Raw genomic sequence first — 15602 nt, forward strand, 5'->3', positions numbered from 1 at the left:
AGGTCAAGAAAAAGGCATTCCAAACCCAAAGGGAAAGAATTTGGTGCAATGACCGCCACAATAAGCAACAAGATGCATACACGTGCACATTAACTCCGCCATCCAAAGACAAGTGTTTTTCATCTCTCCTGAATATCCACACCCCAAATTCCATTTTTTCTTTTAATTTCCTATTTTTTCTTCAAAGATAAGATAAAAGAAGATAAGACCAAACCATGAGAGAGTACATTAAAAATAAGTCCATCATTGGCACGCAACCTTTTTTTATGCTAAATTTAAAACTAAATGGATAAATTGGCTGCTATATCAACCCTAAATGTCGATCACATCCTTCTATAATAGCCAAGGACAAATTCTCAACGAGGGTATTTCAGTCCTTCATAGAAATGAAAAATCTAAACAAAATTATATATTATCTCAACAGTCCCCGGAATTAAAAAAAATATCGGATTGGAGGATATAATTATTTATTTTACATATAAATCGGAATATAAAATAAAAAATTATAGATATTCTTCATCATCATCTTCCTCCTCCAGATCTGCAAGATTGAAACAACTATGAGACTTAAAACTAGGTTTAAACCTTCTGTCTTGAAGCTTCGACAGTTGGAGATGATGATCTGGTTCAGTTGACGATGATGATTTATTGTCTTCGTCGTCTTCATAATCTTGAAGCTGTTCTTCTTCTGGTAATGAAAGAAGAGGCATGGATTTAGGGTTAGACCAGCTGTAGAACGAAGCTTTTCTTCTGTTTCCGTATTTGTTAGCCATGAGTACTCTTCTTCTTTTGTTGAATGGATTCTCCGTTTTCACCAGATCTTTCACTGTCGTTTCGCCGATTAGAACTTCGGATAGATTTGTAAACGACTTTGATTTTCCGGCGAAATGATTTGATAATCCTCTTCTGCAAAATCAAATGACTGTTAATTTATTATCTGTTGCTGATTAAGAAGAAATTAAAATGAAATTATAATTACTTGATAGGAAGAGAATCTTCTAGTGAATCTAAAGAACCGAGCGCTCCTTTGATGGAACCGCCGCTGTCAGCTTCATCGTCGTCGTCGAGGTCACTGTCGTCGGGATCTCCGATGGAAGACGAGCCATCCGTGGAGGTATCGTCATCCTCATCCTCATCCAGCTCATGATTTGGTCTACCAAGACCCGACCCGATCCGGCTGGAGATGAGGCGGTGGTCCTGCCCTAATATTTGGCCGTCCTCCAGGAAGACACGGGTGTGAGAAGAAGCTGAAGCGGAATCACCGTGGTGGTGGTGGAGATCTTGAGAAGGAGATGAGACTTCGATGCTGAAGGTGGGACCCACCAAGACCTCCATTGAAGCAAAAATAATCGACGGCGGTGGAGTTATCGGAGTTGGTTGTTGTTGGAGATTGAGTTTAATTTGTTGGCGTCGATGGATTGAGAGAAAGAAAAGTAAAAGCAAAGAGTTGAGAGAGAGGGAGAAAAATGAAGGCTAAATTGCAAAGAGAAAAAAGATAATGAGAGTGGAGAGCGACCCATTCATTCATAGTGCACTTATTTATTTCTATTACAAACACTTGTGTATTATACGTATAATTGTACACCACTATGGTATCCACTACTTTAATCTACTATTTATTCTAATCTTTAATGTTTTATTTACATCATTTTAAAAATTACATTGAATATGTAATTCTTACAATAAAATAGTACTCATTCTGTTTCTTTTTGTTTTATGTATTGTATTATTAAAAAACATATTATTTATTATAAATGTACTTATTTAATACTTTTTACTTTTATTTTAAAAATATGATACAATCAATTAAAATTTTAGTCATCGCCTTATTTCTCTTTTTTTTTTCTAATTGAAAAATTAAATTTGACATGTTTATCAGTTTTATTGATTAGTGATGTACCATTTTTTTCTTTAATTTTTTTCTTTAATTTTTATATTAATAAACACATATTTTATATTTTTTTATTTTGCTTTATAATATGAATGTTATTTTTCTTTTAATAGATTTTATTATTTAATTTATTGATGAAAATTATGTTTTTTATGTTTTTTTTAATGAAATATTTAGTGTTATAAAAAAAATTCTATAATTTATTCTGTGATTATCTTATATATTAAATTTATTATTGCTAAATATAAATAAAAAGATAAATATGTACTAATAAATTATTTATTGTGTAAAATAAAATAGTAAAAAATGACAAATAAAATGAGAATTTTGGAGTGCAAATTAATATTAATTTTGTGATAGCTAATTATATTTTTAGATTAGTTATATGTATTGGCTATGTAGAAAATAAAAATCTTCCTGAACCGGTCAAATAGGGTTGACCGTTTGTATTGACGTGGCGTGGACAGTCACCAGCAAATTATTCTCGCCTCAATAGAAACACCAGCCACAATTATATCAAAAATGCTCTCATTCTCCCCTCTTATTATCCACATTATTATTCTCATAAAACAAATTAACAAAAAAATCATTTCACCCCCTCTGTTTAGCACAAAACATCCAAAAAGTGAATTTCGAACAAATGGATTATTTTAATTCATAAATTGACATTTTCTTATCAAAAAATTCCTTCTTCATTTGCACCCCTCCAAATGAAATGCACTCTCCATTTTTAAAATAACTTTTAATTTTTATTTCATTTTTTTAATTAGTATTTAGTGATTTTAAAATTTCAATTACTAAGTTTTAAATAAAAATACGATTCTACACTTTTTCAACTTTAACCTAATTCATCATTCAAAAATAATAATTTAATTTTAATATTTTCAATTATTTTTTTTCTTTCACTACCACCGTCGTTTCTCCCATTATGTCGTCCTCGTCTTCTTCTTCATGGCGTATATTTGTCCTCCTCTTCTTCTTCTTCTTCTTCTTCATCACAACATAACGCTTGAAACCGACTTTTTCTTTTATTCATCGTGTGTCACTATTGCTGCTAGAGGTGATATAATAGTTTATAATTGAGTTCAATACCATGTTTAGTACATGACATGTTCTGCTTTCGTAGGCAAAATTGATACTTTGTTTAGTATCATGCATTTTTATATAAAAATGATTTAAAAGCAGTTGTGTATATTTAGTTTATTATGGGAATATAAAGAGAGTAAATGGTAAATGAACACATATTTATAGCAATTTCTACATAATTTATGTGCGGATAAAGGAAAGAAACATGTCAGTGCAAATATAAACAAAACGGTGAATCGGTAGCGTGTGTTTTGAACATATTTTGTTCACTACTAAAAAACAGCCATTTAGCGACGGATTTTTCCGTCGCTAAATGGCTAAATTCCGTCGCTAAACGAGTTTAGCGACGGATTAGCGACGGACAACGTCCGTCGCTAAATATCTGGTCGCCAATTTTGCAGCGACCGAATACTTTTTTTTTTGCGACGGATTTAAAAAAATTTGCGACGGATTTTGCGACGGATTTAAATCCGTCGCAAATTTTTAAAAATAAAAAAAAATTATTTTTTAATTAAAATCGTAAAATGAAATATTATTTAAACGGTCAACCACCGTCACACACCCACTGGCTATACAACACACACCCGCACTGACCCGCAAATATCGCAAATTTTCCAACTTCCCAGTAGGTCACCCATCCTTCACATTACTCCCATCCACTCCTCTTTAACTTCGTAGTTCCCCCGCGCGTGACTCCAACTTATCCAGCTCAGATTCTTGTTTTATATCTATGTATATTATATTTAAATATAACAAAAAGATACTCCCGCAATTTACTCCCATATTATATAAAATAATTATTTTTTCATACTAATTATTTTTAAATAAAATAAATTATTTTTTAATAATTATTTTAAATAAAAACAACAAGTTATTAATATTACACTTTACTCCCACATTCTAATATAATAATTTTGTTATAAATAATTATTTTATTAATAAATAATTATAATAAATAAATAATTATTTTTAAATAAATAATTATAATAAATAATTATTTTATTAATAAATAATTACAATAAATAATTTTTTAATAAATTGTTTTATAATTAATATTGTTTTTATTAATAAATATTTGTTTTAATAAATAAATTTTTTAATTATAATTTTATTAATAAATATATTTTTTAATTATAATTTTTTTAATAAAAATAATACTTTTAGCGACGGATTTAGTAATCCGTCGCTAAAAGTTAGCATTTAGCGACGGATATGGTATTCCGTCGCTAAATGAATTACTTTTAGCGACGGATTACAAAATCCGTCGCTAAAAGTGAAAAATAAATTGGCGGGATTCATCCCGCCAATTTTCTTTAAGATTTAGCGACGGATTTTGAATCCGTCGCTAAATCCGTCGCAAATTTTGATTTTAGCGACGGATTTCAAATCCGTCGCTAAAATCCGTCGCAAATCGACTGTTTTCTAGTAGTGGTTGAGTAGATATACGAGCCCTTGCAACAAAAATTAACCTATATTTTTATTATTTGATATGTTAATGTTTAATTAGTTTTAAAACTGTTTTATATGGATGTTTTGACAATGCACATAAGGTGTTCGATAAATCGAGTTAAATGTTCAAATACCGTTTTTTACAATGTTTTTTATATTGAAAGAAATATTTGTTTGAATCAATACGAATGTTTGGTTTTGAAAAAGATTTTAGCCTTTTGATATTCTGATTGAATGTTTATGAAATACTAAATGCATTTTGGCAAGTTTGATAGTCATTTATTTTGGTAAATGGCTTGTAAAAGTGTTTGAATTGACGAATGTTTTGAGATTAGATTTGTTGTCAAATTATGATTGAGTTTGTGATCAATTGATTTAGCGATTTATGTTTATGATATGCACAATCTGTAATGTTGTATGTGAGAGGTGCTGAGGTTGTAACGTGCACCTAATTATGTAATAAGATTTATATATGCACATGGGAGATATTGTTCGTGTGCCTTTGCGCATATTTTGACATAAGACACTTGATTGATGGACGGTGAAGGAAAAAGAGTCGAACCGTGCTAATGACGGGAAAGAGTTATCCATCAAGTGTGCCTAAAAAGGTTTGGTTAGGGTATAGGCTAGTGTTGTTTTCCTGGTTTCATACCGAGAGTTCGATAGATTATTACAGAGACGAATATCACGATATTTATCTGATTTTTAATATTGTTTTGTCAATGTGTTTTAAAGATGATATGTGTTATCGTCATTGAATATTTTATATATGCTTTTTTATGATTCTTTTAATATGTTTAAAGTGCTTATGAAAGCTTAACGGTTTTGTATTTAAAATTTGTATTTTAAACTGAAAAGAATACTACTATATGCTTGTTATATCCATTCACCCAGATTTCACTCATTTTTGTTGTTTTCAAATCTTTTCGATTAGCAGAGCTTATCATAGTAAGGTGTGACTAGTGTAAATCAATATGAATTAAACTAAGTATTTCAGATTCTTTAACGACAGAATGACAAATTTTCTTTGTTAATTTCGTTTCAGCATACAATTGACATTTATCCAAATTAGATTTATTCATGCCATTGATTATGCCAACATTGCATTTTTTTTATATAACTAGCATTCACATGTCCTACTCTAGCATGTCATAAATCAATCATAGAGTAAATCAAGTAAGCAAAAGAAGATGCATCCATGTTTTTATATTTTAGATTCTGTTTATAGTCATTCTATGATTGAGTACTCCAACAACAAACTCCTACGGTAATGTAATATTTCACCCTTTAGATCATCGAGCAGTTTGTGCTACTCGTTGATTTGAGTGATCATGTCTTTGTCCTCAGCCATCTGCCATTTGTAGAAGTTGCCAATCACACAATTTTTTTTTCCAACATCCTCGGCGGTATACTTGTTGTTCATGGAATTCAAATCTGCTTTGCTTCCTTGTACGCATAGTATTTGTCAAAAAGTTTATTAGATAAAGTACTAATAAAGTGTGCCTGCAAACCTTGTTGGCATAAACCCATGTTTCAGACTCATTAATTGTTGTTTGAGGAGATTTTCGATCGGTAAGAGCCAAAGCGACACCGTGCATGTCAAGAATAGTGAAGATACGTTCCTACAAGCGTTTGGAGTTCTCTCCATCAAACACTTGGATCTTTGATATGTCTGGGAATGGCTTGGCATATGGAACAGTAGCAAGCAAGGTCAGCAGAGCGATACTATTAGGAACAACAACTGTAGGTGGAGCGTCATCCTTCTAGCCATCAGTAGTGTTAACACTCGCATTACAGACCTCAGAAGTGGACGTTGATAATATTCTTAAGATTGTTGTTCGTAATATAGTTTAAGAAAAGAAAATAGAAAACTAGAGGCGTGAATATATGTCACCGCTCTTAAGAATATTTCGGCAATCAAATCGTATTCTCCAGGACACAACAAGCTCTTCCAATATATGATATTGGGAGCAGAAGAAGTAGTACTTAATATATGATAGATTTACCGTATCTATACCAATCTAGCATTTGAAGTTTAAATGAATGATAAAATATATTTTTGTGGTTAACAAGAAGAATAAAATCATGTTTAAACTTTAAAACGTGTAACCAAAAATTTAAGTGGTAAAGTTTAGTGGGTGTAATAAATAAAACGTATTTAAACTTAATCAAAATCGTGTACCGCAATTTTAGGCAATTAACTAAATCTGTTTTAGACAATGTCAATCATGAATTCTCCAATTAAGCTTAATTTTTTAAAATAAAAAAAAATTACGGGTAGCAAAAAAATTAATCAAGCCCCTACCCAAATTCATCACACACCCCAACAACCAAGCCCACTTCGGGGGAGGGGGGGATATAGCTCAAAATAGTCGTTTAAACTTTCCATGTGGAATTTTAGCTTTTAATATAACCTTTACAAAATACTTAAAACGCAATAGTTTGGACATATTATGACATTTCAGCGGTAGTGTGGTGGGGAGGTGGAAGAATGGCGGTGGTGAATTGAAGAAAATATATTTTTAAGTAGGGTCTGAATAATTAGTTTTAAGATTAATTAGTATTAATCGGTGTTAATTAATATTTTATAATTATGATTATTTAAGGTTAATTGTGATTAATTAGGTTAGAATAAGTATAGCACGCTCTTTTTTTAATTATAGGGATGATTCGATACGAGAATGCGACTTCTGAGCTGAAGCGACTCACTTTATTCGAAAACGATCTTTATATTTTTTATGCTAAGTGAGGAGGTGGAGTGATCCTGTGTTCTTCAAAAGCCACTCGTTAATCATATATTCTTTCATTTCACTTAGCCAATTTAATTAATTCAATTATTATTAACATCATTTCAATAATGTAATATAATATTATTAATTTATCTATGGATGATGAATAAAATATATGATAAGACTAATCATGCTAAAATTTTAAATCTTTTTATAAATCTTTTAAAGTTTGCAAATTTATCTCGGTTTTAATATTTTGTCTCAAATCTATCTAATTTCAAAAATTACTTTTAATTTGCAAATTTTAGTGTTATGTTAAAGTTGTATTATAGTAAAATTATTATGTTTTGCATACAATGAATGATTGTGAGTATTTTAGGTGGTATGAAGCTCAAGTTAGTGGAGCTAATATAGTCAAGTTTGGTTTTTTTTATTGAACAAAATTAGTGAATTATATTTATTTTAAATTATCGCATAGAATTTTAATAAATAAAAAAATAAAAATAAATTTATAAATTTTGAAAGTTTTGATTTAAATTGCAAAAACATGCAAATGTTTGAATTTTTGACATTATTAGACCTATATTATAAGTAGGAGTGAGCATCGGTCGGTTGGGTTCAGTTCAATTTGAATTTTTTTGGTTTTCGGTTTGAGAAAATCTCAAACCAAACCATTCTTTATTTAACCAAACACCAAAGTTTTTTTAACCAAAAAATTTCGGTCGGTTTGGTTCAGTCTCCACCAAAGTTTTTTTAACCAAACCAAACACCAACGTCTATACTTTCTCATGTTTAACACCGATCCAAACCTTTTTGACCGAAAAACCGCACCAAACATAAATTTCGGTTTGGTTCGGTCTAATTTTTCAGTTTGGTTGGATTCGGGTCTTACTCACCCTAATTATAAGTGTTTATTACTTGCCATTTTTTAAAATATATTCATTTTTCTATAAAAAAAAGATATCCCTTTTATAATTTGTTTAATAATTATTTGACAACTCTGCTATTGTGCTTGTAGAACTCATCCATTTCTTAGTTATATTTTTTAACGATTAATAATGTAATTCCATGGTATATTATAAATGAATCTTCCTTGTCAAGAGAAATTGCATAATTCAATTGACACCATTTTCTGCTAAGTATATTAATTTTCTTGCTGGAATTGCTCAATGAAGTTATGGACATTAATTTATGTGCTTAATTACAAGTCTTAACAATGCCAACTGATGACAGGGCAATTAATCCCCCCTAATTATGTTGAATTACAAACTGCCAATGCAAAGGGTAAGCATAATAAAATTAAGTAACTATAAGGCCTTTTACCTCTAAAATAAATGGAAAAATATTTGATATGGGTATCGTACGGACCGAATATTCCAGATGGGTTATCATGATCCAGTTGTACGTTTTGAAACATGTTGTGCATAAACTATGATCAAAATGCCAATTTGTGCAAAGAGAGATTAGTAGAGCTAGTGCATTGCAACAAACAAAACATATTATTATTAATACATTATTATTGGAATTGGAATTTATACTTTATTAAGCAGGAATATAATAGCACTCAGTTTGTTCACGGTTTATCCATCAAAATTTGGTGGGATGATTATACAACCGTTAATTAAGTACTTGCTACATTTAAAAGCAAAGTTTTAAAAAATGTTTAATCACATTCATTGTTTTTCTTCAACATGTGGCATTATCGTATTTTATTTTAGGGGTAATATTTATCAATCATTTATTGTCATTATCAACTTTATGCTCCAATAAAAATTGGAACTCTTTTAAATAAAAAATGAGACTTTTAAAATATAAATATTAATTAAATATTTTGGTTTTTTTTTATTGATATATAAATTAATAAATTTCATACAACATATAAATATATTAATAAATATATAAATGGCTTAATTTCTTAAAAAAAAACCCACCTTACACTTTTTCTTCGTTTAAACTTTGACCTTATAAAAACACCATTTGTACCCAATTTTTGGGGTTTTTATGTTTCATCCCTACCCAAAAGCATTAAATTGTACTCTTTTCATTAACATACTTTTATCTATTTTAAAAAATACAAACAAATTCTTAAATTTAAAAAATAATCAAATATATCCAAATAATTTTTTTTTTTAATTTTATAAAATAATAAAAAAAATTAAAAAACTTTAAAAAAAATCTGAAACCAACGAGAAACCGCCGCCGCTACTTCTCATCGAAAAAGGAGTTGCGGCCGCTCCTTTTCCAATTTGGAGAAGGAGCGGCGGCTGCTTCTTCAAAAGTGGAGAAGGAGCGAGCTGCTCCTTCTCCAAAAGTGGCCTTCTCCACAGAGAAAGAGCGGCCACCGCTCCTTCTCCGATAAAAAGGAGCGGCGGCGGTTCCAAATTTTTTTAAAAAAAAATTAAAAAAATATATATTATTTTTAATTTTTTTAAAAAGATGGCATTTTTGTACTATTAATAACATTAATATCTAATTAGTATATAAGTTAAAAATGAAAGATTGTTTTGAACTCTTTTTCAAATGAAAAGAGTACAATTTAATGCTTTTAGATAGAGATGAAACATAAAACTCAAAATTGGGTACAAATAGTATTTTTACAATGTCAGGATATAAACAAAAAAAAAGCAAGGTGAGTTTTTTAAGGAATTAAGCCTATTTAAAAATATTTATTACACATTATTTTAATATTTGAATTAACTTTATGATAAAAAATTAAAAAATAGAAAAAGTAAAAACAAAATTGGTTTTTAACCAAACCAAACCTTTTAGTCCGGTTTGGTGTAAGCTAAAATTGAAATTCAGTCTAGTTTGGTTTTGTATTTTTACCAAATTTCGGTGTTCGGTTAGACAACCGAATGCACAGTCCTAAGCGCATGCATCATTTAAACTACAATCTATCGGTAAGAAATTATACTTTATCCTTCACTGTAATAGTAATTACAGCAAAGGAATAAAATACTAAAAAATGAGACTTCTATATTTGAATTATATATTTGCATCAATTGCTTCTAATATAAACTTAATAAACTCTTATTGAAGGAAATTAGGTCAATGCCATGAATGACCAATGGCTACACAAGATCTTACCCATTTGCACACCCACCTTATCTCTTTAGCTAATCTTACAATAATTAGAAGAAATACATAAAATAAATAATACTCCTATGCATTTAAATATAAAATTGGAGTTTCTAAATCCATCTTACATTAGATTAGAGAAGGGAATCTTATGTTTGCCTCAATAATTTATAATGGGACCAGACAACTAAACCACTAATCCTTAGACCAATGGATTTATATATTATATTGTCTAGGAAAACAATAATAGGTTTGACTAATTTTACATTAAGATTCAAATACAACTCTTGCCTCGAGCAGATCATCACTTAACAAAATTAAAAAGATTCCAGACCAATTACAGAAGCATTACTCAGAATTGTGACTGCATGAACAATTGTGAATACAACAAAGAAGATATATCCCTGTATTCAGAATTTTCAAAGAAACCGCATTAGTAGTAATTTCAGGAATGTAAATGATTCGAGTTGAGCCGAGCTTATGTCATGCTAAGTTTGAGCTCGAACTCGAGGTCGAATGTGTTACACAAGCTCGATCTCAAGCTATATGGACTTAAATTCTCAAACTCAAACTACATCCAAACTACTTCTCAATTCGACTCGAGTAAGCTCAAATATAATGAAGAACAAAAACCATTATTGAAAAGATTATCATATGTGATAATTCTTGTCCACAATAAGAGATGGAATTCAACCAATTAAGACAATTATATATGATATACACGTAAATTTAGAAGTATAAAACGCCAACACAAAGAAAATAATAAACTATTGATTAGTGTGTGTAAGAGACTCGTTTAGGATCGTCTAGGCTTACACGAATCCTCAACTCGAAATTAAACTCGAGCAGCTCGAGCTTAACTCAATTTTTTTCGAGACAATCACAAGTAACTCGCGAATAGTCCAACTCTTTTACACTACTAGTTAGTATTATGATACCAAAGGTTTCTCAGAATGACCACATGTTTGAGAAATAAGCAATGTTTCAACTAATACCTCAGTCGACCAAAATCCATCCCTAACAAATGAACAATAGTATATTGAAGCATAAAACTGAGTATAAACATAACTAAAACATTGAAGAATTAAATTAAATTGAATCAGGGCTACATAAATTACACTTTATTACCAATGGAGATTTTGCCTTTCAATAAATTCAAGGCAGTTGCAACAGAGAACAGGAAAATCATTCATACACTTTGTGACATTTCAGAATTCTGAGATGTAAATAATTTAAGTTTGGCTAGACCTCTACTTACTCATCACATATCAAAGAATTTTACATGAAATTTAGCATTTAAGGTTCTTACAGCCGCTACTAATAACTTATCAATGAGTAAAAATGAAGTAAAATGATTAGATATACCTCCATGTATCGTCTAAGCTTTACGTAAACCAATGTACGACTTCACAATAATGACTAGCACTCCTCAGCACAAATCAGTTAGCTGAACTCCCCACGAACTAAAATGGTCCGTGTTCGTAACTGAGAAGCTCATGGAGTTTCTTGCCAGCAAGGCCTTGGTTTGGAAAGGAAGTTCCTTTTCTAAAGAGATATATAAATATGTACACAGCAAAAACTGACCATTTAGCAACAGATGGATATCTGTGGTTCCATTTTAAGTCCAAACATCAAGATAACTCCACAGATCACGCAACCGCTGACGATGTGCGACGAAGATCTGCTACCCCATTGTCGAATTTCTCGCTAAGCTGCCTGCCTTTGAAACTTCCATATCTCATTGGCCTAGGTTGAAATAGTGATGCCAGCATCTGCTCCAAGGTCTGCACAGAATATTTTGCATATTTGCTGGAACTTCCATCCTGCTCAACCAAGGGCCCATAGTTCTGCATATAACTTCGATAAACAGGCACAACCGACTGCACGATCATCTGGCACGTCTTTTCCCTTAGATCTCTCTCTGGCATAACCCAGTTTGACTGCTTCTTGTACATTTCATCAAGAGCTTCATTAAAAGTCTTCAGTCTTTTCTTGACAAGATCACGAGCAGTGGCACGACCACCTGAGAATAAAATAAGACCTTCCCTACTTAAATGACCTGGAAGCTTGCCCCAGCTATCTCTCAAGAAGATCGTGGCATAATAGTCTTTGTATTGCTCATGTTCTCTCAACCAAGAATCCCCTAAGAGATTCCCAAGTTTTGTTCCTTTTAAGTGTTTGTATAAATGATAGTGATTGTTCATAGCAAAAAGGCTAGATAGGACAGTGTCGTCGTAAGCTTTTGTCCAAGTCTCCAAATTGAGCTCAATGGCTTTTATTATGTTCAATACTTCAGTAATAAGGAGCCTCTCTTGAAATCTCTCGTGCTTCCAACTTCGATGAATAACAAGAACCTGGGTCAGAATAGGCTTGTAATCATCCCCAATAAGCTTATTACAGTAATCGGTAATGAAGCTTACTAGCCTTGGAACACCTCCATCCAAAGGAGGTGGGATTTGCCTCTGCAACTCCACTTGAAGCAGAAGTTCCCAGAAGATCTCAGCTGCTCCATCAATCACCCTCTTAATGAGATCCCGTGTAAGATTTTGAATCTCCATACAGGCTGTTCCACCGAAAAGCCGATTGAAGTCCAATCTTAACTTGTTCAGAGATGTAAAAATATCCAACAGCTTCAAGAGCTTCACCGGATCTTTTTTACTTTCCGTAACAGTCTTCCCAAATTGAAGAAATGCAAGCATACCTGCTTGAGCGGATATTTTAGCAAAGCAACCCATCCACACATCCAATCCAATCCTTTCAAACACATCATTACAAAGCTTATATTCTGCTTCAAACAAGTGCTTCACTGCAAACTCCAAATGCCTGCCCCACTGAGCTATATAACCCTCTATGCTCTGTACATTGTTGAATTCAGCAATAGAAATCTCAAGATAATCCAAATCAAGCGCCTGCAAACTAGCTCTAACATTTGAACCACGAACTTCAACATAAATAGTTATGCACTTTTCAAGCCTATTATTTGCAATCAACCTCCCAAGAATAGCTTGCATCTTCTGGATAACACTCACAGGTAATGGTGAGGGTGCAATTACAGCCTGTTGACCCAATGCTGAAGGTGCTGACATAGGAAGTGGCACACTATGCTCTGTCAAAAGCCGCCGGAACTCACCTTCTAGTTTATCTAATGAAGCATCTAGAAGCCCACCGTCAAGGCTAGCCTTTTGATCTTCATTTTGCAAATCCCTAAGACTCTTCAGTGACTTCTTCAAATTGGAAAGGTACCGCTCATCCGCTACACTATTATCCTCCAAATACTCAACAATATCCTCCAACCACTGAATTGCCAATCCACAATTATCCCCCAAAAACCTCAATGCCTCTTCGAGGCGCTTCAAAACCGACAAATACCCAGGAAGATCATTCTTAGGATCCGACAAAAGTGATTTTTCCAGACCATGAACAGCATCAAAAACCTTAAGAACCGCCGCAGCAGGACCAACAGCGCGATTAATATGGCCCCCAACGGCAACAAGGGCATCCTTGTCAGCTCGAATAGGACGCACCGCAGCCTCAAGAGACGGCAGTCTATGGTTAATCTCATCTAATCTAGGTCCGGTTTTTTCAAGAGCAAAGGCCAAAGCTTTTGATTTATCTAAACTTAACTTCAATGACTTGGTTGCAGCTATCAGATTCTGAAACCTATCTTTGTTATCATTACTACCACTCCCAACTGAATCCCCCATTCGAATCCCCACAAATCAAAGCTTTAAACTTTGAATCTCACTCAACTGACACAATAATAAAGTTCAAAAGTTGTACGCAGAATCAATAATTGATCTTTTTATTATGATATAAACAAAAAAATCCGATTATAAAATCAACCAGGACTCGTATGAGTACAAATCATCATACTTTTCTTTACAAAAGTTACACGAAACCTAAAAAAGAATACAGATAAACAAACACAAATTACAGAGCTACAACAGAAGTACAAAAGACGAAATTCAAAAGGAATACTCACTGAGGGTTAAAGTTTGGTGGGTTTTCTATAGCGAGTTGAGTTGAGTTGAGTCAGTACTGAAACGAAGAAGAAGAATCGGAATCAGGGATTGAAAGAAAGTGAAGGAAAAACCCTAAATCTTAGGTAAGAGAGAGATTTTATGTACAACTGTTTTCTTTGAGAGAGTAATGCCAAAGTGGTTGACAGCATAAAAGTTTTCTGTCTCTAAAACATCAACTTTTTTCTTTTCTTTTATTTGATTTGAGATGCCATTTTAGATGCACAGAAGCTTTTTTTAATATTTATATTTTGAGACTGATGTTACTTCGGTAGAGAGGAGTTGGTTTGCTTAATTTGGAAAATAAATTGAAAAGCAGGAAAAAATTAGGAGAAGAGATTAATTTGAGTATGTTAAATTAATTATACTTTAACTTTGAGATTGATTAGGTAAGTACATTAATTGAGTGAGAAGCATGTAGATTTAACTCAAATCTTCGTGTATACGTGGCATTCATGCATAGTATGAGTTTGAGAAGCAAATGAAATAAGTTGATTTTTTGCAACAAATTTCTTATGGGTGATTAAACTATTTTTAATATTTTTTTTAAAATAGACTTAAATAAAAATTTACCTCTCAATTAATAAACAATAGGCAATTAACACATAAAATATTTAAACTTATAAAATATCAATTGCTCATCACACTCTCTTTTTAAAACCACTGGTCATTATTATTATTACTACTATTATTTTCAAAAGAAAGGCTGTAGTATTGTGATTAGATAAGAAAAGGCTCATTCATTACTTAATAGATGAGATGTGTTGGTTTCAATAGTAAAACTTTCCAACGTAATATTTTTTTTAATTTAAGTATTGTAAAAAAAAATAGGAGTGATTTTAGAAATAGGAGTAAAATCCATCACTTAAAAATAGACCATTATAAAAGTTCCTCATATATGAATGATTTGGATATTTGTGGCTAAAAGAAAGGTATGACTAAAGTTGCATGATGAAATTATTGAACCTTGATTTGTCCGACCCAAAATCATATGTGCAACTTTTAACAAAATATATCCAACAACTTAAAAAGATAAAACAATGAAATATAGAGTAATTTTTATAAATATTTCTCATGAGGTTTCGTTTATGCAATAATATTCTCTAAAAAAATTACACCGTGTACATTTTCAATAATTTTTTATAGAAACATATTCTTATTGTATTGTTTGCGTAAATGTGTAAAATACGCTTCTTCGGGGTATTTTTTTTGCGAAAACATATACTTTTTATAATTTATCAAAATATACCAAAAGCGTATTATTGTAAAATAAGTAAAAAATAGCATATTTATATAAAAAAAAATATCACAACATATTTTCACGAACTGTGAGCCGAAAATAGATATTTA

General features: G+C 31.5%; 2 protein-coding genes across 2 annotated transcripts; both read right to left on the minus strand.

The window, feature by feature from the left end:
- Nucleotides 1–433: 433 nt before the first annotated feature.
- Nucleotides 434–1522, minus strand: LOC126670357 (KID-containing protein 1-like). The gene is made up of 2 exons (XM_050364062.1): nt 980–1522; nt 434–906 (listed from the first exon to the last, which is right to left on the minus strand). Exons 1-2 carry the CDS (start codon nt 1333–1335, stop codon nt 504–506), a joined length of 759 nt encoding a protein of 252 aa, XP_050220019.1. The 5' UTR covers nt 1336–1522; the 3' UTR covers nt 434–503.
- A 9817-nt stretch (nt 1523–11339) lies between these two features.
- LOC126667620 (exocyst complex component EXO70A1) lies at nt 11340–14495 on the minus strand. Its single transcript, XM_050360626.2, has 2 exons — nt 14216–14495; nt 11340–14132 (listed from the first exon to the last, which is right to left on the minus strand). The coding sequence occupies exon 2, from the start codon at nt 13935–13937 to the stop codon at nt 11883–11885; it is 2055 nt and encodes a 684-aa protein (XP_050216583.1). The 5' UTR covers nt 13938–14132; nt 14216–14495; the 3' UTR covers nt 11340–11882.
- Between the last annotated feature and the right edge of the window lie 1107 nt (nt 14496–15602).

This window comes from Mercurialis annua, linkage group LG2 (assembly GCF_937616625.2).
Source record: "Mercurialis annua linkage group LG2, ddMerAnnu1.2, whole genome shotgun sequence".
NCBI lineage: Eukaryota > Viridiplantae > Streptophyta > Magnoliopsida > Malpighiales > Euphorbiaceae > Mercurialis > Mercurialis annua.